Source organism: Microtus oregoni, unplaced genomic scaffold (genome assembly GCF_018167655.1).
Source record: "Microtus oregoni isolate MIOR12 unplaced genomic scaffold, Mior012 000019F_ref0000042, whole genome shotgun sequence".
Lineage (NCBI taxonomy): Eukaryota > Metazoa > Chordata > Mammalia > Rodentia > Cricetidae > Microtus > Microtus oregoni.
Window position 1 is genome coordinate 23625707 of NW_024543078.1, and position 22572 is coordinate 23648278.

The window sequence follows — 22572 nt, forward strand, 5'->3', positions numbered from 1 at the left end:
CAGAGGTCTGGCCCAGATTCATGGAGTAAATGCTCTAATTTCATGGCTTATGGCTTTTCATACACATCCTCTCCTAGAAAGGCTCGATGTTAAATGACTATCTCCCTGTGTTCTAAGAAGGTAGCACAGGTTTTTGGTGAAAAAATATATAGCATACATGAAATCTGGCATGTGTGTAGGGAGAAAACCCTCTCTGTCAATTGGGTGTGTAGAGTTCTAGGCCGCACCCTGGCGTCTGATAGGATATTACAACTAGTGCCCTTCATAGATTTTAAATTTGGAATCCATATTGGGTCTCCCCAAGCCCTTCATCTATCCCCTTTCAAACTGCCAAGCATCCAGGCATCGTTTCCCATATGTGATCCATAGAGAGGGAGCTGAATTCTTATGCTGCAGGCAGGTAAAAATGGAAGCTCATTTTTACAAAATCCGATCTTTCCTATAATAGATTCAACAGTTAAAGGTCAAGTGTATTTCTGAATTATAGTAGTCATGGAGGAAATACCTTTATAAGTAATCAAAGATTCTCTAAATATAGAGACATGTTTAGATGTAAATGTTAAAACAGCTTATCCTTTCAGCTCCTGTGATCTCGAAATCAATAGGGGTCAGTGGGCTCCATAGAACTGTTCTGCTTCTCCTCTGATGTAATTTAATAATACATTTTACAGATGTTGTTTAAACATTAGGCACAGATTGTTTTGTCAATAAAGTTAAGCAGAGGCATGACACAAAGACAAGGGGAAAAAAAACAGATGTGAAAAGAAAAGGAAAAGAGAAACAGAACCCAAACCCATGGCAGTGTTCAGTGCGAGAGGCTCTGGGGTCATTGGTTGGCTACTCAAGTGCAAAACTAATGTGCAGCTGTGCAGAGTTTCTCCCTGGCTGGAAGTCACCGAGAGTTGCAGCAACGCCACATGCACACTGTCATTTCAGGGCATGGCTGCTTCCGCTTTCCCTTTGAGAATTGCAGAGGAACCTCCATTTAAAGTAGACGTCGTAATTGAGCAATGGAGTAACAGGTGTTGTGTTAAAGAGAAAGCAAAAGGAGATCGAGAAACTAACTCCCCAGAACATATCAGAGAGCATTGTTCTTTAAGTCTTGGTTAATTGCTGGGCTTTTTGCACCTTGAGTGTCAATTCTAACAATGCTACCTTTGCAGACACTTACGCTCAGGTTAGATTAGAGCAATCAGTAATACTCACCAGATAAAATACTGTCTTGTTGCTCATAAGAAAATATTGAAATCAGTCAAAAAAATGTTTAGCTTGCATATTGCCAAAGACAGGGTTGGAGAGATGCCAGACAGCTAAGCTATTATTAGGAAGGAGAGCTGAGCAAATATCTCGGAGGGCAAAGGCCCGTGAGCTCAGAAACCTCCAGGTATTGTCATGTCAGAGAGTTTTAGGACTTCAACAGAGGCCCTGCTTTTTTCTGCAGATTTAAAAAATCTTCCTGAAAATAATTCTCTTTGAAAATGGCTTCTGCTCTGACTATTTGATATGGTTTGCTGAAGTTTCATATCATTGGATTTCCCAGAGCTTTTCCCCTGCTGTAGAAAGTCATATCCTTAACACTGTTGAAGATAGACACTCCTTAAGAAGGGATAGGCAGGCCGGGCGGTGGTGGCACGTGCCTTTAATCCCAGCCCTCAGGAGGCAGAGGCAGGTGAATCCCTGTGAGTTCGAGGGCAGCCTGGTCTACAAGAGCTAATTCCAGGACAGCTAGGACTGTCACACAGGGAAACCCTGCCTCAGGGATAGGCATTGCTTCAACTTAGTGGACGGAAACTTGGACTCCTTCCTTCATGGGAATCCGAACCCTGCATCTTGGAACTACTGCTTCTCCTCCCAGGCAGCAGGCAGCATCAAGATTATCAGGACAAGCCGGGCGGTGGTGGCGCATGCCTTTAATCCCAGCACTCGGGAGGCAGAGGCAGGCGGGTCTCTGTGAGTTCGAAGCCAGCCTGGTCTACAAGAGCTAGTTTCAGGACAGGAACCAAAAAGCTACGGAGAAACCCTGTCTCAAAAAATCCAAAAAAAAAAAAAAAAGATTATACGGACAAGATTACACAGCACACCTGAAGCCCAGGCTTCTAGCTGCAGAAGCGTTTTGAAATGTACAAGGTTGTCAAATGAGGCTCAGAGTTGGGCGACCCATTCCCTGTGAATGACTTTCAGATTGACTTTGGACATTGTGTTCACGAGGTTCAGCTGTACTTGTTGCAAGACCTCACTAAGAGCCAGGTTGGCTGTTTTCTGCGTTAGTGCAAGCATCCAGTCAGTCAGAGGAATGGGTGGGGAAGGCCCCCAGAGTGAGCATCAAGCACTGACTCCAGTGTGCTGGAGTAGAGCAGCAAGAACGCATCATGGGAAGGGGTTCTTTGACGCATGATTGCTAAGATTAAAGAGCTTGTCTCCACAGGGGCCCAAAGAGCCATATGAGAATATAGTACTTGCACAGGGCAAGTCACGGAGTAAGCGGAGGAATATCAAAGAGTTGATACTGAATCAAATGTTAATCATTCCCCTCATCCCTGACCAATGAGATGTGTGCCCTTACTTAGGTCGTTATATTGTCGCAGATATCAGCTTCTTGAACTTTCATAGTAGATCCGTAGGGTTGGTTAGCGAGAACTCTTATGCCTGTATTCTAGACTGTGTGGAGTGTACCAAGAAGCCAGGGGAGCACTGCAAAGTTGATCTGATCAGGATTCTACTGCAGGAACAGAGCAGAAGAGCACTGTGATGAAGAGACACCCCCCCCCAAGAAAATTAATTAAAAAGTTGCTACTTCCTCTCATCTCAAATAAGCAAACCAAACACTGTAAAATAAAGACTAGATGAAATTAAACATTATCACAAGACATGAAAAACATGTGGGCTGTCATTCGAGGGTTCATAATAAAGATAAATCAGTTGTTTTCAGCATTGCGCTGTGAGACTGTGAAGGGCATGGCAGATAATAGCCTTGAAATTTCTCAAGTTATTGTACAGCAAAATTTGTTTTTTTCCTCAGGCATTCAATCTTTTTCTCTAGCAATTTTGTACATGACAAACTTTTTAGTGGGTGCATTAATAATCTATAAGTAATGGGTTGTCAGGTGTCAGTTAGAGATTAAAAGATTGTTTAAGCATCACCCATTTGCTTTTTCGAATGAGTTTTGTAGGTCAGGAGAAATAACTTTTTGAGTTGTGGTTGTGTGTGCACGCTGATCTCCCCCCCTCCTTCATTTGGCTCCCCTCCAGGTGTGTGGAAGCACCGTATTACATTACATAAATCCTGCACGTAGGAGCAGATTTGCAACTCACACTGTGTGAATCAAGGGGATGACCGTCTCGGCTGTCTTCTGTAAATGTATTCAAATTGGTAAATGCTGTTCTTGATCATCTCAAAGGAACTTTGCAAGGGGAAGCAGCTTTAGCTGTGGGGAGAGCGCCGTTTTGCAGGGTAGAAGTTCCCCCAGCAAGTCCGGCTTAGGTCTATTCTTGTCAAATCTGTCTTGAGTGTGTTTACATAGAGTTTGCCTTCCTGGTATTTTCTGCTTGCACGGGCCTGATCTCCACCTATTTTGTGTCAACAGTTGCTGAGCCTGGTGTTGGGTGATTAGGCATTAAGCACCAAGCCCTGAGCTGGCTGAGACCCTCTCTCCCTCACTTACATCACTGCCTTGCTTCAGGGCTGAGCCCACAGAAAACAAATAGCGTATTTGAGTGGTTGAGGAGTCAGCCTGGAATATTGAGAACCAGGGGCAAATGTTGCCTCTTTGTTAAACAAAAGTTTTCTCAAAAGGAAGGTGAGCCGGAGGCTCAGTAGAAGGAGGAATTTGAAGGACAAAGGTCTAAGATCTGGTCAGTGCTTACACCTATGTGTGGACGCCACAGTCTTTTGTGTAGATACTTAGGGCTAGCTTCAATTATACTTAATTTTTTTTTTAAAGAAGGAAAACCCAACATTCAAAAATAAAACCACATAGAATGAATGTTTGTAATTTTTGGCCAATATGGAGTCCTCCATTCAAAGCCACCACTATCATTGAAAATGTTTCTCTCAATTTTTTTTTTTCATTTTTACAAAGTTTTTAGGCTGGCCTACTGGTTTGCAAAGTACCTGAGTCTTTCGCGCTCGCCACTCCTTAACACTAACAAATAGCAAGAACAGTTTGTTTCATAGCCCTAAAGGCTGCTTTTTACCCACCAGTAGCAAGTGCCTCTCAAGATTAGAGCCCAGCATCAAAGACAGAAAAACCATTTCCTTCCTCAAACACATTAGGTCTTGCAGGCTCAAGGTGATTATCCATCTTGGGTCCAAAAAAAAAAAAAATAATAATTTCCTGTCATTGGTGAGATCTGGCTTAATACTGATAAAGTAATTTTTTTTAAAGGAACAATATATTACCTATAGATGGAAGCTAAGTGAATCCTGGTTAAATAACATATACTGAAGTTTTTAGTAGTTTTAATCTGGGTTATTGAGTTTTTTTTTTTCTTTTTAAGAAAGCAGTACTTTTGCGGGTTGCTATCTGACTGAAGGGTTGTGTTGGTCTGTATTACAAGAACACCTGCTATGGTTGACTGCTCCCTCGTTCGGGTCAGAGTTCATAGATAGTTGGAAATGGTTGGGGGGGGGGTGTGGTTGAAAAGCTAATAGAAAAAACTGTATGTGTACAAAACCGTGAGACCTCAGTTGCCTCGGCTGGTCACCTGGCGGGGCTGTTCATGGAAAGAGACGTGGACTTGGTTGTGCCTAGAATTCCCAGCCTTAGGGCTTGGAGTACTGGGGAACCAAAAGGGATACGTGAGACTCATTCTGAGTAAATGTAGTGTTTAGGGGGGGGGCATATTGAGAATTAAATTTTGTTCTCACTCATGCTATTTCTTTTGAAAAACACACATGACTTTTGAAGTCTTATACAAGGCATCAGGGATTAGAATTTTAGGAACTCCATGTTACTGAGTTCTGCATCGTTTGACAGATGACGTGCTGCTAGCTGCCAGTTATGAGGCAGGGACAAGAAGCCTCCTCGTCCAGTTCTTCAGGCCTCCCGTTGTGGACGTGTTCTTAGCAGTTTTATTAGGTATGCTCCATTTGCACATTTAACCTGCACAGTTCAGTGCTGCATCCACAGAGGTCTGCAACCTTTCCCAGCTTCAGCTGTAAGGTAGTTTGGCCACTTGAAAAGAACCTGGGTCCCGTTAGTTAATACTGCTCCTCTTATTTCCTGGTCTCTGCTCAGCAGGTCCCAGCCGTCACTCTACTTTCTGTTTCTACGTTTGCCTCTTCTGGGCATTTCACACACGCGCACACATGCAAGCGGTGGTCTTATAATACGCGATTTTACGGGATTGTTTCTTTCACTTAATGTTTTCAGGGTCCAACTACGTTGCAGCATGTATTATGAGCACCTCATTTCTGGCCGAGCAGTGATGTACTGCATGGCTAGAAACACATTCAGCTTAGTCCTGTGTCAGTTGGCGAGTATTTGGGTTGTTCCCAGCTTACGCCGCTAGGAGCTTTGTACTAGTATGTATTTTTGAGACTTTTATAATGGCAATAACCTCAGCAACTCGTGTGTTAAGTTTTACAGCTATCAAAGCGTGTTTCTTCGCAGTAAGCCACCAGATCGCTGTGGTTCTACACCTCCATGCTGCTCTCCTCTCAGAGCAGGTCAGCGGCCTGTTCCCACTCAGCTTCCGGGCTCTTCTGACTAGGCACTGTTTTGGACTCTTTCTGCCAATGGCCGGTGTTTTGACTGAGATACCAGATAATATTTTGTTTTTAAGAAATATGCATTGGGGATGTATCTAGGTTGCTTGAGTGTTTACCTAGCATGCAGGAAGTCATGGGTTCAATCCCAAGAAACACACAATACCAGGTGTGGTAAGGATCCCAGCAGCACTTGAGAGGTGGCAGTGAGAGACGTGAGGTGAACCTTGGCGACATAGTCAGTTTGAAGCCTGCCAGTCTAGGATTCTTGGGACTCTGAGGAAAAAAAGGAAACGGGAGAGGGTGTAAGGAGCATGGAAGGAAAGGAAAGAGGGAGGGAAGCAGGGTGAGGGAGGGAAGATCAATGCTGTGATATTTGTATTTAATCCCAGCCCTTACTAGGCAGAGACAGACAGATCTCTGCGAGCTCAAGACTGCTCTACATAGACTTGGGTCAGTTAGGGTTGCACAGTGACCCTGTCTCAAAAATAAGCAAACAAACAGAAAAGAAAAGTAAAATTACACTGGTAGCCAGCAAGCCAACAGTAAACCCATGTCTTGCAAAGCTTCGCCAATAGGGCAAGCATTTGTCAAAGTCTTAGAGGCCTTTTTGTCCCCCTCATTTTGTCATCTGTCTCCTGGAGGAGGGGGGGACATTGCCTTTCAGTGTGCGGGGCTCCATGTCCGTTTCCAGGGTTTACAGAGCGCATATTGGGGCATGACATTGAGTTTAGATTTTCCTGGTTGAAACACCATGCCCCCAGGAAGCACTGAAAAGAACAAACATGAACCCCCATGCCCAGGTCATGGCGACTATGCTGTTCTGTACCTAAATTCTGTGACCAGGCAAGACCAAGTGGCAAGGTAAATTTTGAGAAGCCTTCCCTGGGTATGACTGAAGATTCCAAGACCACAAATTTATGGTTACTGAAGGTGTGGGAAGCTGGGACAACTGAAGGAAGGGTTCTGGAGAGAGCCAAGTGTTCAGAGGCTCGGCAAAAGGAGACTAAGATTTACTGGTGCCTGTGCTGATGGACGAAGTCATACTTCAAGTGCAATAGAGTTTCAACGTGATCATTTAAGGCAACACTCTTTGGAAAAACAATGCATACCTAATCATTAAAATGGTTATCTATCTGAGTTGCCTGGGTGACCTCGTGGTTATGCCTATTGCTCACTGTTTATTTACTCTCAAAGGTGTCTGACTTTAAGTGAAAAGCTACCTGCTCCTCTTCATAATGGAGACTGGCAAAAAACACCCCCCCCAAAAAAAACAGGATTTGCTTTTTAAATCTATATATTTATTCAGTTATGTGTTAAGGATGCTGAGTTATATGCAATCTTACTGGCCTTTTGTGAATGAATTATATGCAATCTTATTGGCTTTTTGTGAATGAGAAAATTAGGGTTTAAATGGGGAAAAAGGTTCAGTTACAAAATAAAAAGTGACATCCATTTTGGTAATATTTTTATAGCTTCCGAAGCTTTTTCCATAGCAGAGAAGGTTTAACTACTTTTAGTAATCTCTTATGCATTGTCATTTTAAACGGATGTAACTTAAGTAGGCTACCATTTTTCCTTACATTGAAGGCTATACAAACTCAAATCTTCATATTTAGGTAGATGTTTCATATGTGTAATTTTTACCTACATTCAAAATCAATGGATACTTAAAATTTTGAGTGTGTGTGTGTGTAAACGTGTTTGTGTGGAAGCGGGTGTCTTTTTCTTTTGCTTTTCCTTTATATTTCTGCAACACGCTCTCTCACTGAACCTGGAGCTGGTTGATTCACCCTGTACTGACTTGCCAGTGAGCCCCATTGACCCTTCAGTCTCTTCTTTCCCAGGTACAGGGAAGATGCAAACTACCAGACCTCATTTTTTTTTTTAAACGTGTGTTTTGGGGATCAAACCCAGGTCATCATGCTTGTGTAGCCACCATTGTATTGACTGAACCAACTCTCCACTCCTTTACATTATTCCCGTTCAGTCTTCCTGCACGAAGCCCGTGGAGACACACTCCCCATTTATTCTACCAAATTTAGCCCCCAGAAGTCCGTGATCTAGAAGGCAGCAAGTAGAAACTTAGGATAAGAAAGAGTTCAAGCTAGAATAAAACATTTAGGGACTCCATGGCTTTTATGGAACCCAAGTGTTGTTATGCCATTTGTTTACAAGGGGGATTTTCTGTGGTATGTTCTTATGCAGTGTTGAGTTATCTTAAATTTTCAGTTATAAGTTCAAAAACAGCACACAGGTCTTGTTATTGCTTTGCACTTTCATTGTCAATTAAACGCTCACCCCCTCCACTGGCTGCTTTGAAGAAAACCTACGTACAATTAACTTCTTGGCTCAAGCTAGACAACATCAACTCTTCCTGTGCTCCCTGCCTCTGGCTTCTCATCCTCTGATGGAATTCCTGGGATTTGAGCAATCTGACATTATGATTCTGGACTGGGTACGAAGGAGAGCTTGTCTCCCCCTTTCCCTGTCTCTCCAGCCATTCTCCACCCCCATCCCCAGACATGAGTGATGTATTGCAGCCCAGGAGCTGCCGGATCTTGGAGGAGGTTAAGAAACCAGAAAAGGTGCCAAAAATATGATTTCATATGGTTTGACTCGAGATTGAGTCAACTTTCTTGAGCATCTTAACATGTTTTATAAAATTTTATTTCACAAAGTAATGATTTGTAGAAAGGAACCTAGGAGCCTATCAGTTTGGGATCATTAGATCCAATAAGTAAATGTAAATCTGCAATCATGGTTTTCAGTAGATTTTTTTTTTTCAGCTAAATCTTTTGCTTGAAAGAACAAAGAGTTGCTTGGGAGAAAGATAATCACAACTCTTTCCTGTAGTCTTTGTCTATAAAACGTGCCTTAAAATTTTAAAGAGATGGTGAATATTTAAAAAGTATATGTGGTTTTATTTGATTAATCCTCATAGGATTGAAAGAATATTGTGTTAAGAAAGCTCATGTTATGGAAAAATAACAAAATCCTGAAATTCTATAATTACCTTCCAAAGTCAGATTATTTTTATTTAAAGTTTTCATCAGGCCTCTTGAAATTAAAAGAAGAAAGCCTTTAGAAAATTTCCCTAATAAATTCTATGTCAATTAAGTATTATATGTTCATATTGTTTATTTTTAATAAAATACTATGTAAAAAATAATGATAAATACTATATATTTATACTATATATAATACTATCTCTATATAAAGAATACTGTATACAAAAATTGCCAGCATTTAAATTGTTTTTAGGAATACATGATATTTATTTTGATTTAAATAGGTATGGAACTATGTATAAATATAACTAGTATTAATCAATGCATTTTTGCTAATTTGCCTTTCTAGTTTGGTGTGATCATTTCTAGTTGTGTGTGTTTGTATGTGTATGAGCCTGTGCACATGTGTATGTAGGCTCACATTCGTGTGAGTGCAAGAGTTCACATAGGTCAGAGGTCAGTATCGAGTCATCCACATAAACACTTAACTGGCCAAGCCATCTGCCCCAGTGAAATAATTTTCTAATTGTGGATTATTTTCTCTTCTTGGGCATTTGAGGGTGTTGGAGAATGATATTGCTCCATACTTAGAGAGGTGTGTGCTACAATAAACCCAGGTCTACCCCCATTGTATTTACTTGTTCCTAGTTGGTAAACAAGACTGAAGGACAGACAGAGAAGTGGGTCATTGTTTGGAAGTGAAACACTTTGATTTTATGTGGATTCCTAGCAGTAACTAAATGTGGGCTCTCTTTGATTATGTTAGTTGTAAGTAGACACTAAATACCAAGGAATGGAGCTGATACAGGGAAGGTAACAAAGTGAACGGGTGAGTTTTTCCCTTAGTTTTTATCGCTATCCCAGTGACTTATAGAAGGGAGATCAAACTGTAGGACGTGTTGGCTTTGGAACTGGGCGACTCTACCTTCTCTTTTGCTCCTCCCAGGCGCCCACTGAGCGCTCCTCATGCTCCTGATCTGTGAGAATTCAGGTTAGCAACAAAGTTTGGGGCTGGGCAAGAAGCAGATGATAAACAAAGGATAAAGGTCCACTTGAGAGGGCAGTTCCGCTAGCTCTTGCTTAGAAAACCATCCTGGATTCCAAAACCGGGAATGAGCGGAGGAGGCACAGCGGTAGAATAGGGAAAACAACATACACACAAATATACACACATACCACACATATATATATACACTAACCACACAGACATCTACACACACCCACACACAAACACACCACACTTACAAACACACACATGCCAACAACACTTACACATACTTAATACATACATACTATTCTTACACATATATACATACACCACACATAAACAAACCCACACACACCACACATGCACAAGCACACATACACAAACCCACACACACCAGACATACGCAAACTCACACAAACCACACATACACAAGCACACATACTACACATACACAAACACACACACCACAAATACACAAGCACACACACACACACCACACATACACAAACACACACACACCACACACATATTAAAAAACTCAACCTGTAACAACTGGGGAGTGAAGTAAGGAAACAAAGCCAGAAACTTCCCTGTTGGAAACAAAATCCAGAAGTAGCTGGAAATCGCCTTGTCTGGTTCTTATAAAATGCAAAAAGTAAAATTTAATTTATAGGTGATCTCAAGTGTTGGATGCTGGGAGATTTTAGCTCCCACTCTTCCTCTGAGCCCTAAATAAACAACCAGGTCAGAAAGAAATACATCTCTGTTTATTTGGACATGGAGGAGAGCTATAAGGTCAACTCACTGTCTCACTTTCCTTTGTAAAACTTGGCCTGAGAAAGAAGACCATTGGGTCTCAAGCAGAAATTCTACTCCATTACGGTACAATCAGAAGGAGACACAGGCTTCTTTCCTTCATTCAGTTGTTTGCCGCCTACAGAAAGGGAGTCTAGTTCTTAAAAAGCAGCTTATAATTAAGGTGTGTGTGTGTGTGTGTGTGTGTGTGTGTGTGTGTGTGTGTGTACTGCAATATACAAAGGCAAATAAAACATTTCTAACCTTTGAAACTTCACTCAATTCACTCAGCAATTTACTTTAGAAACCTAAATTGTAGCATATTTTATTATATTCTTATAATTCTATTAAGAAAAGACGTAAAACTTCCCATCTCAGTGAGTCAAGCTGATAGGGTCACATTCCTGACAACTGCATCCCAATTATATTTAAAGAGAAACTGTTAAAAAAAAAAAAAACCTGTTCTGTAGCGATTGGAAAATGTCTTTATATTATACAATCTAATTCTGATTTTATCCTTCTCTTTCTTACTTCTCTTCAGAAACACTATTTTTTTTAACGACATGGTATAATTTCAGTATGTATATGTATGGATATATAGTGTATATATTATATGTATTGTGTATATATTATATATACATACATATGTATAAACTATTTTATTGATTTCTCCTAAAATAAATGTTTTAAGAAGGAAAATAAGTCTATTTATGTTCACATCCAATCTAAAGGTATTTTGTTGGTTTCCTGGTTTAGAAATTTCCTGATAGTTTTGCTTCTTTCACAATGAAAAGTAAAGCATTCTGTCACAAAGCAGGGAGGATGAGACACGGGTCAAAGGGCACTTGAGAAACAAACAGCCAGGCCAGTTTATTTAAACAGATAGCGGGACAAGGGAGCTGACCTCGGGTTGACTTATAGTGGGAGGAGCAAGAACGCCGTTTTATTGCTTTGCCCAGAAGGAAAATGTTTTTATATCTGAATTCACCCCCAAGCCTTCTAAATACATGTTCTGCTATATGCACTAATCCCAAAGAGAGACATTTGGGGGAAAAGACCCAAGGTTATCTATAATGCTGATAAAATACAGCACAGAGAGCCGAGCTGTGAAATGATGCCACATGTAAAGGAAGTAGAAAACGAAATGCTTTGCTGTTTACCTAGTTACTGTCAGGTAAAGATGTTCATCACAACCTCAAGCCATGATACAAGTTGTTCAAAGTAGTTAGTATAGGCATTATAATTTAATAATGTTCCAAGAGCGTACTGCGTCCTAAATATAGTGATAATATTTTATTATATTGAAATGTTTTTAGATGATAGCTTGGGAAGAGGAAGTTGGGTGGAAGGTCTAGGTCAGTTGGCAGAGTGCATGCCCAGCACACATCAGCCCCTGGGGTCGCTCTAGAAAGCCTGTGATCCCAGCGTTCAGAAGTTCAGGGACATCCTCCTGAGCTACATAGCAAGTCTGAAGCCAGCATAAGTTCCTTGCAACCCTGCCTCTAAACAAGAACGAAAGATGATTCATTCTATGGATGTCTAGACAATCCAAAGTGGTGAAGTTTTCTTTGATTTCAAGCGTTCCTGTCTGTTATTGTTTTTAATGACAAGATTCTCCTCCTGGTATCTATATAAACTATGAGTCTCTTAAACCTACATACCAATAAAAAAAAAACAGTTATCACCTCCACAAAAAGAAGTGGATGGTAGTCCTCATTGTCCGCTATGTTCAGCGAGTCCGGTTTTATCCCATGCTTTTTCAGACCCAGGCCAGCTGGCCTTGGTGAGTTCCCAATAGAACATCCCCATTGTCTCAGTGTGTGGGTGCACCCCTCGCCTGAGTTCCTTGCTCGTGCTCTCTCTCCTTCTGCTCCTGATTTGGACCTTGAGATTTCTGTCCGGTGCTCCAATGTGGGTCTCTGTCTCTGTCTCCTTTCATCGCCTGATGAAGGTTATTATTCAGGAGGATGCCTATATGTTTTTCTTTAGGTTCACCTTCTTATTTAGCTTCTCTAGGATCACGAATTATAGGCTCAATGTCCTTTATTTATGGCTAGAAACCAAATATGAGTGAGTACATCCCATGAGGGAAATGGGAGGCGGTGGCGGGGAGGAGGTAGAAATCTTTAATAAATAAATAAAAAAAGAAGAAAAGGTCAATGAGTATGCAAAAATGAACTTCAACAAAAATAAAGACTTACTAAGTGATTACAAAAAAAAAAAAAAGAAGTGGAAGGTGAGATTTGTGGTTATGTAGAGACCAGGGCAAGCCCCAAAGAAATGCAGCCAGTATGTCTCTGCAGACCTCCATAGAGATACAAATAATTTCATCAGACCGAGAAGAGTGGCCCGTGTGAAAGTAGCTCAAAATATGAGAAGTACTTACTGGACAAAACCTTTTACGAACTGTAGATGCTTAACCCAGGGAAAAGAGAAAGAAGCCTAGAGGAGACAAGGTTCAAGCGTTGAATGAAATTATTTAAATTGTCCCAGAGATCTGAACTGCTAAAGGATTTTAGATGAAGAACAGGACCTTCGGGCAACTCACCTCATTCAAAGACTCTCAGGGAAAACAATTTGCGCTGTGCTGGTTTCAGTCCGGTAGAGCCTAGGCATTGATTTGGTGGGATGCTATGAAGGAGATCCATGCCAATGGCCAAGCTAGGTGACAAAGCACTTCCTGAACTTGATTTCGTTTCTCTCTGGTGCCATGGGATGAACGGTCATGAGTTGGTAAGCCGATTTGGTTGCTACTCACTGGTCTTTGGGAGTCTACATGTTTGAGTGTAGAGGAGGCAAAGGTTGGAATATGGAAAACCCGAGACACTGAATCTCTTTGGAGCAGCCTCATCTTTACATACACAAGTTGGGCAGCCACAGGGTTTCTCCATCTATGAGAAGTCTATTGTGCTTATTCCTGGTCTCAGCATAAGTGTTGCTGCCGGTGGGAACTGGCTCAGAAGTAGCTGCTTTTCAGAGACAGATATTGGGGTTCAAAGATCAGAAGTGCAAAGCAGCCAAACCACTAGAGAGTTCTTAAATCTACCAGGGCTCAGACATACAAAGGGGCAATCCTCTCCTCAGCATGATTACAGACTGGACTGCTCTCCACCAAACCTCAGACTGCAATAAACTCTTGTCTCCTCTTGCCTTATATACCTTTCTCGGCCCAGCCATATCACGCCTGTCTCCCCCTCCCTAGTGCTGGGATTAAAGGCTCATGACTCCCAGTGCCGGGATCACCTTTGTGTGAGTTCTATTTCCCTCTGTAGACAGATTCAATCTCGTGTAGCCCAGGGTGGCTTTGAGTCCTGGGATTAAAAGTGTGTGCCACCACTCCCCGGCCTCTAGTGGCTTAGTGCTCTCTGATCTTCAAGCAAGCTTTATTAAAATAAAAATAAAATATCACTATAGCCGTACCAACAAATTCTGAACATGTGTTTGGCAGCACGTGACCTGAAATTAGTCATTCAATTTCTCTGAGCCTTGTTAAAAATTGTCCTCATCTGTTAAAGATTGCTTTCCTAGTCATGCATGCATGATAGTACGGGCCTTTAATTCCAGCACTTGGAAGGCAGAGGCAGGCGGATCTCTGTGAGTTTAAGGCCAGCCTGGTCTACATACATAGTGAGTTCCAGGACAGCCAGAGTTACCTAGTGAGACCCTGCCTCAAAGAAACAAAACAAAACAAACAAAACAAAACAAAAAACAAAAAAAAAATTGCTCTCCCTACCCATAAAATGTCTTTGAAAGAGGAAGTTAACAGACTCAGTTTCTTCGCTGTCAGCGGAGATAATGAACAGCAGCGTAAAGAGCTACGCTTTGCTTTCTTACCTATATTAGTTACTATGAAAATTACTTTTGGTATATGCAGAATATTAATATTAAATAATTTTCTAATTGGTCATGCAGTGCCAGCAGCTAATGAAAAGGCAGACATTTTTTTCCCATTTTAATTGGTTCTTTCACATGATATTCGGGCTACACCTGCGCTTATAATGAGAATGGAGAATTAATCTAACCTTCTGCTCGCGTGATTCCAATTGTCATGGCTTAGATAAGATAGGGGTAACCTGGCTTGGAACGCGGTTTGTGGTAGATCGGTGTTTTCAATATTTTTATTAGCAGCTCAGGAACTCCATGTGTGAAAGCCGATACAGTAGGTGGCCTCTCAGAGTCTGCCTCAGTGTGCCTTCCCTCAGCACCCAGTTCCACTGTTCACCCTAAGTCCTTCTCAGAAAGAACACAAGCACATCCAGGATGCCGAGAAACTTAAATGTTAGGAAGCATGGGTTTTTATTTTAAAGACGCGTCCTTGACTGTTGAATGGTTTGGATTTTCAGGCTTGCTCTATTTGCTTGGATAGAGAAATGTAGAAACTAAAATTTATATGAGACCATGGAACCTCCAATCACTAATAGGGCATTATTAAACTTTTTATCATATTTTTGATGTCCTTATCAAGGTGGAGGTGGGAACTAAAGGTAACTTTCTGTTTCAAAATGGACTACATATTCCTTACTTAATGGATTTGGTGTACAATTCTTACAGCCCAGGACAAATGGATCTTAAAAGTTAGGCTCTTGTGAAGATGGCTTTGGAATAACCTGTAACCCCGTGACCTCTGAGTACAAGGTTTAGGTTTCTGAGGTGATTTATGTTTTCCTGTTTTACCACAGTCGGACATATAACTGCATTTTTTAATATTTCAGTGACTTGATATTTGAAGGAGCTATGAAAAGACTTGTACCAAACAATTTTTAAAATAAACTTAGAGTGACTTAAATATCTTAGTAAGATGTTTATAAAATTGCAGTCGTGGCTGAAGAAAGCAAAATTACAAAGTCAGTGGCCCTATAGACGTGACCTTGTCTTGACTTTGCATTTTGCATAAAGAGGGAGGAAAAAAAAAAGTCACTCCAAGAAATCTCTCCACGGAATGCATTTCTCCAAAGTCCCCAGAAGTGTGAGTTACTAGTGATAATTTCCAGACATTCCTTCAACGGATGCTGCCCTGCCGGCTCAGTCTGTTATCTTAGCAGTGGACAGAAAGATGAGACTACATTTGCAAAAGGCAGGGGAGGTTTGGCTCCAACAAACTGAGAAAAAGAAGCCAGAGAGTCTAGGATTGAAATGTCAGTAATTGGGAGGTAGCAGATGTCCTCCCGGCTTCTCTGTCCCCACCAGCTCTGGCCCTGCCCACTGCAAAGAGTGGTGGCTAGCATTGTTTCTTGAAAACCCTGCTAATTCCCCCATGAAAAGATGAAATGGAAGTGTCCAACTGTGGTAAAAACAGGCAAACATAAATCAACTCAGAAACCTAAGCCTTGTACTCAGAGGTCACGGGGTTACAGGTTTTGCAGCTTTCGAAGCTGTCCAGGAGGGAGAGAAAGGAGGCAGGCTGAGCTCGTCTCTTCCTCTGCCTTTGTTTATGTTTTTCTGTGATAATGAAATGCTTTGCTTTCTTGGTTGCAGGTTTATTAATGCCCGGAGAAGAATAGTGCAGCCCATGATAGACCAGTCCAACCGAGCAGGCAAGTCCCCTCTAGTGACTCTATTCAAGTCAGGCAAACGAAAGCCATCCTCAAGCCTTTCACCAGGAGGGCTGCTACCTGGTAAATGAACTGGGAGTGCATACTAGGAGTGCCTGGCCGTGAACATTAAACCAGTTTTGTTTGGTAACAACACTAATCAATTTAACGTCGTTATAAAACATCTGAAGAAAGGGGGAAATAAAAAGCCAATGGAGAAAAGTAACCCTGAAATCACGTGCACAGTTACAATCTTCTTTGTAACCATTTACTATAGTAATGTGATTTTTTTCCCCCACTGAGTTTGCCTACCCAGCTTCTGCTACCATGACCACTCCCTGGTGCATGGCTTGGTGTGGAATTGCTGTAAACTTTATTACCTGTCAAAGAGTCAAAGGGGTCAGGATCACTTGTGGGACTCAGTAAAGTTCAAAGACGTTCAGTGAGGTAGAGCTTTTGTGTGCTTTAATAACCCAAGGCAGCTTACCTTCTAAAACAGCTTTTCATGTACAGTTAAAACCTGGGACTCTGTCAGTGGCGTAAATACACCGTCCTTCTTCTCATGACCTCGCTCATTAGTATCCGTCTTCTCCTGTTCACGGTTTTAAAAAAATAACACCTTTGCTGTTTCTCAGTCATCAGCCCAAGGATTTGTTTTCTATTAAAATATGGTAGCAAAGGCAGCACGCAAAGTTCCCAGGGCTGACGCAGGCGTGGACGGTCACTCTGAAATATCTCTTAGCTCTATCGAAAGCTCTGCTGGTGTCATACTGAGTCAAGTCCCAGTTAGTCACATTCCAGGAGCTTTTTTTTTTTCTTTCAATGCCCTTCTGGAACTACCAGACAGAATCCCAAGCATACATTTGTGTGTCTACGCTATTCCTTGAACATAGATAGCACCTGAAACTCAAGACTCCAAGGTGCACACAGAACTGGTCTGAAAGACATGATTCATTATGGTTTAAAAATGGTGTCTGTTTAGAATGTTCTCCTTGTCCTCTGGTCTTCTCCCCTCCCCTGTGGTCCTCACTCCTCCACCCTTTCCCTCCCCCTCCCATTATTAAGAAGCTGTGCTGTGTACTTTTGTAGTCAGCCAAGGAACACCTTATAACCCCGACGGACAGCCAATGGGAGGCTTTGTCATGGACGGCCAACAGCACATGGGCATCAGGGCTCCAGGTGAGACATGTCTCTGTGGTGGTTTTCCATGTTTAACTCCAGCCAAGTTGCCCTCCCCAGTCCCCGCCGGCACAGGTAACCCCACCCCACCCTCTGCTTTCTCCGGCTGCCTGCCTCGCCACGCCTTGCTTTGCCATCTGTGCCTCTAAGATGCTGCGAAGGGGAAGCCAGGACCTGTATGTGCTCAAGATCTCACCGCCTCCTCGGCCGTCTAGAACCTGTTTTGTTAAAGGGTCTTTTGGCACTATCTGTTGACTTTGCTCATTTTCTGGCCTCTTCTTGGATTTTTATCTCCCTTCTAGGACCTATGAGTGGAATGGGCATGAATATGGGCATGGAGGGGCAGTGGCACTACATGTAACCTTCATCTAGTTAACCAATCGAAAGCAAGGGGGAAGTAAGTACAAACGGGGTCTTTGTTTTCACTTTGTCTTAGGAATATTTTTTTTTCCTCTTGCATTTTCTCATGTTCTCCTTGCCCATAGCTTCATGCTTGTTCGTTCTTTCCATTAAATCCTCGTTCCTCGCTTCTTTCATTTTCTCGTTGGTTTTGATCAAGGTTTTAAGCTTATAAATTCTGTGTATGATATACATTTATCCTGTGTGTTGCTATTGTACAGTACTGACCACATGACAAAACAAGAAACAGTCAGGAGGTGGGGGAGTGGGTTGTCATAGCAACAGACTGATTTGCAAAATGTAAGCAGTCTGCAGCAGTGCAAGGAGAGGAAAGAGCATGTCCCCAAAGTGCCATAAATCTGTCTAACCGCAGTTGATGCATGAGTTACATTTCTACACTAACCTGCAAGACACCAAAAAGCCAAACAGAGAACTTCTTTTACGTAAAATAAACACAGCTTTACTTAGGGTAAGTAAAGGCATATTTTGAGCTTCAGTCAACTAAACTTTGATTTTTTTTCCCTTAGTTTGTTCCTTTGTCTGTCCATCATAATGGGATTACGTGTGGCAATGGAAAAAGGGAGAATACAAAATAGAGGTGTGCACAGCAGGCTTCAGGGCTTAGCCCAGGCTAATTGACTATATCCAAATTAAGTATGCCATCACTTGCAGTGTGACAAATGGATTTGACTTATTCAGTATACAAAAATAGAGATCATTAATGCAATCTTCAGTGGCAGGCCTAGTGAAGTGAGCCTAGGAAAACTGCCCCAGATTCTAACCCGGACATTTTTCTCTGCTAAAAAAGACACCCCAGAAATAGGAGTTCAAACAGCTAAAACTGTTTTGAACTCCAAAGGCCTAGTGCATTTCCTAAACCACCCTAACAGCCTTGCTCTAGCTTTCTTTTTTGGAAATGAAAAACCATGGTTTCAGAGTCTTGGATGTGCCTCTGATTATATTAACACACTATTTAAAATTCTTGCTGAGGCCAAGGGTAATGCACGCTGGTCTTCTTCTCTGGGTGGGAGTCCAATATGAGTTTAACAATTCGCTCTGAAAGCATTCCATTGAGCTTGGAAATCAACAGTCTTATTACCTCATCACGGAATTCTCCTGCTTAGTTAATTTAAATATTGTTTCTTAGTTTCTGGGTCAATTAAATTTAAATGATGTATTTTATGCTTCGTGACCAATTAAATTAATAGGTTATTACAAAAAATATTATCATCTTTTTTTGATTAAAGAGCTGTGGGTACAGTATATTTTATAAGCAATTTTCATTAGTTCAAAAATGTTCCTTTAGGCTAGATTAAGCAGCCATTCATTGCCGGAGCCTGGAGACCTTATTCGAAGGTGTTCCTCGTATTCACAGTGCGCTATTACTTAGAAGTAAAGCCAATTGAACATACTTAGCAATGGCGTTATGCCTTTCACCCTTGATGATGATGGAGCTTATGGCTCTCAGAAACAATACACCCGTCAGTTTCCATCAACTAGAGCAATCCATGCAGAAGACAAGAGGCCCCCTCAAAGCGAGAGGAGCATTGTCTTAGGTCCAATTTTTCTTATTGTTCTCAAAATCATTGTAAGGTAGACAGGGCTCTGTTCAGCTTTTCTTTTCCTCCAGCTCTAAGAGGCCATGTGGAAGGAATTTATTGATAACTGTTTTGATTTTTTTTCCAAAGGTGCAGGATTTTGTTAAGTGGTCAGCATTAGTGAGCTTGCCTAGCTCTGCTTCCTGTGAACATTGAGTGACCACAGCAGTGTGCATACTCTTGATAGAGCATATTTCAGCGAACAGAAAAAAAAAAATGCTTTCTTAGGTCAGAACCCAAGGAGGTGGTTTTATGTTGTTTGTTTTTAACTTGGACTTGGTAGGGGGACTGATAATGATGGCAATGCAAAGGAAGTAGTAGCGAGTTCAGACAACCAACATTGACATCTCTCATTTTATTTTCTTCTATATGAATTGAAAGAATGTTTCCCCTGGCCCTTGGTCACAATGTTACTTGTTTTCATAGCAAAGTCAGAAACACACTGTTACTTTTCCGTAATATTTTCTTTTTTTTTTCTTTTGAATTTCTACAGGGCTGCAAAGTATGCCAGGGGAGTATGTAGCCCGGGGTGGTCCAATGGGTGTGAGTATGGGACAGCCAAGTTATACCCAACCCCAGATGCCCCCCCATCCTGCTCAGCTGCGTCATGGGCCCCCCATGCATACGTACATTCCTGGACACCCTCACCACCCAACAGTGATGATGCATGGAGGACCGCCCCACCCTGGAATGCCAATGTCAGCATCAAGCCCCTCGGTTCTTAATCCAGGAGACCCGACAATGAGTGGACAAGTCATGGACATTCATGCTCAGTAGCTTAAGGGAATATGCATTGTCTGCAATGGTGACTGATTTCAAATCATGGTTTTTTTCTGCAATGACTATGGAGTTCCATTCTTGACATCTTCTTTGGACCAAGGAGCATCCCTAATTCTTCATAGGGACTCTTAAAATGCAGGAAAATCAACTGAAGTCAATTTGGGGGACATGCAAAAATAACTATATAAGACATTAAAAAAACAAAGAGTGAAATATTGTAAATGCTATTATACTGTTATCCATATTACGTTGTTTCTTATAGATTTTTTAAAAAAAATGTGAAATTTTTCCACACTATGTGTGTTGTTTCCATAGCTCTTCACTTCCTCCAGAAGCCTCCTACATTAAAAAGCCTTACAGTTATCCTGCAAGGGACAGGAAGGTCTGATTTGCAGGATTTTTAGAGCATTAAAATAACTATCAGGCAGAAGAACCTTTCTTCTTGCCTAGGATTTCAGCCATGTGCGCTCTCTCTCTTTCTCTCTCTTTTCCTCTCTCTCTCCCTCTCTCTAGCCTGGGGCTTGAATTTGCATGTCTAATTCATTTACTCACCATATTTGAATTGGCCTGAACAGATGTAAATCGGGAAGGATGGGAAAAAAAACGGCAGTCATCAACAAAGATTAATCAGCTGTTGCAGGCAGTGTCTTAAGGAGACTGGTAGGAGGAGGCATGGAAACCAAAGGCCGCGTGTTAGGAGCCTAATTGTCACACCAAGCATCATTGTCCCCATGCGACAACCACCACCACCTTATACATCACTTCCTGTTTTGTGCAGCTCAAAAAACATAGACTGAAGATTTATTTTTTAATATGTTGACTTTGTTTCTCAGCAAAGCATTGGTCATGTGTGTATTTTTCCATAGTCCCACCTTGGAGCATTTATGTAGACATTGTAAATAAATTTTGTGCAAAAAGGACTGGAAAAAAAATGAACTGTATTATTGCAATTTTTTTTTTTGTAAAAGTAGCAGTTTGGTTTGAGTTGGCATGCTTACGAGGTTTACTAAGTGGGATAAGCTAATTATACTTTTTGTTGTGGATAAACAAATGCTTGTCAATAGCCTTTTTCTATCAAGAAAAACAAGGAGCTAATTATTGATAGCAATCATGGCACAATGAGTCTTAGCCTTTTGATGGAATTTGGATTGTATGAGGACTCCAAGTTCAGCTGTAGTCACTGAGCGCAGTAATGAAATCAGAATCCAGAATAAAGACAAGACTATTTTTGACATTCTGACTTCCCTGCTTAAAAATGTGTTCCCTCCATTTTAAATGATTAGTACAGTAACTATGACAATTAGCTCCCTGAGCCACATGGATTTGAAAATTGTAACCATGGAGTAAATTATTTAACAATAACCACTGGTTTAAGATGAGTTAATGAACTGGTAATATCAACAAAATCAAGGATTAAAGCCACTAAACTAGCTGTAGACTCAGATCATATTCAGATACTATCCGACAGTATTATTTACCTACACTCTCAGTGAAACTATGATTGCATACAGTGGCAGAGCTGAAGCCCACACTCAGCCTTCCACCAAGGAGATAATCTAGGACAAGCATTACATGTTTATTAAGAAATTAGCTATATAAAATTGAAGAGACCAGACTTCAAAATCTAATTTTTATAAATATGCTCTGTGTTCTCATTGGATAAAACTGGTTGTTAACCAATTTCCCAGAACAGCTGTACAGAATTTCTGCATGGCAGCCAGCTAAATGGTTCAAAATAACATGTTTAAGCTGCAATAGCTTATAATTTCACTGAAATAAAATTGCTGCTCTAAGAAAGTGCTTCGCCGAGCTAAGGGAAATATACAAATATTTTAATTAAGGCAAATTCATTTTTAAAAATAAGCCTTTGGGTTGCTTTGGGAACAAAGGATGGGTCAGAGGCCTTAAACTCCAGTCTGACATTCAGGCCCTTGTCACTTTATAAACCTGCCCACAGCAATCCAGTTCTCTGTTTGGAAAGAGAAAGCAGCTCTGGGCCGGCTTCCCTAGGTGACTGTGGCTCACTGCCTCACCTGCTGGAGCAGCGGCGGCGCGCGCTCTCACCTTTTGTTTATGGGGCCTTGTTTAGGAACGGGCGAACTTGCAGGAGAGGCCTAGCTTACTGCCGGCGTCCTGGTCCCAGCGCTGCCACCCACCTCGCCCTCACCCCAATGAGGGGGACCATTGAACTTCCCTCTTTTGGCCCCGAGACAGTTCTACGACTGCATTTAAGTAGTCCATATTAGTGAAATCATTTTCTGTGACGGGTGGTTAGTGGCAGTTAACAATCATTTATTTACTTTTAAAATTAATAATAAACTTCATAAACTAACCACCCTTTTTACTCCTGCCTCCCCAGTGCTTGCCCGGTGAGTCAGCCTTTATTCTTCTGCAGGCTCTTGCCTAATGGGGGCGGGGGGAGGAGGAGCCACGGAGGGGAGGCAGAGGAGAGGAAAGGGGGGAGGTTTTAAGGAGGGAGAAGTGCGAGAGTAAGCAAAGCGGGGTGTGGGGGGGGGGGAACGGAGATTAAAAAGAATCATGATCATTAATGTCCAGGAATTAGAAAAAAATAAAACATGCTTTT

The 22572-nt window shown here is 41.6% G+C and overlaps 1 protein-coding gene across 3 annotated transcripts in view; it reads left to right on the forward strand.

The window, feature by feature from the left end:
• The window catches only part of Meis1 (Meis homeobox 1), a 141827-nt gene extending 119460 nt beyond the window's left edge, over positions 1-22367 (forward strand). Inside the window, exons 10-13 of one of the 3 annotated variants that reach the window (XM_041669707.1) lie at positions 15977-16116; positions 17122-17211; positions 17514-17608; positions 19702-19823. In XM_041669707.1, the coding sequence (XP_041525641.1) occupies positions 15977-16116; positions 17122-17211; positions 17514-17572 (289 nt within the window). In that variant the 3' untranslated portion in view covers positions 17573-17608; positions 19702-19823. Of the gene's footprint in view, positions 1-15976; positions 16117-17121; positions 17212-17513; positions 17609-19701 lie in introns of all 3 variants that reach the window. The other 2 variants (XM_041669708.1, XM_041669709.1) reach the window with 2 other exon arrangements.
• Positions 22368-22572: the final 205 nt, after the last annotated feature.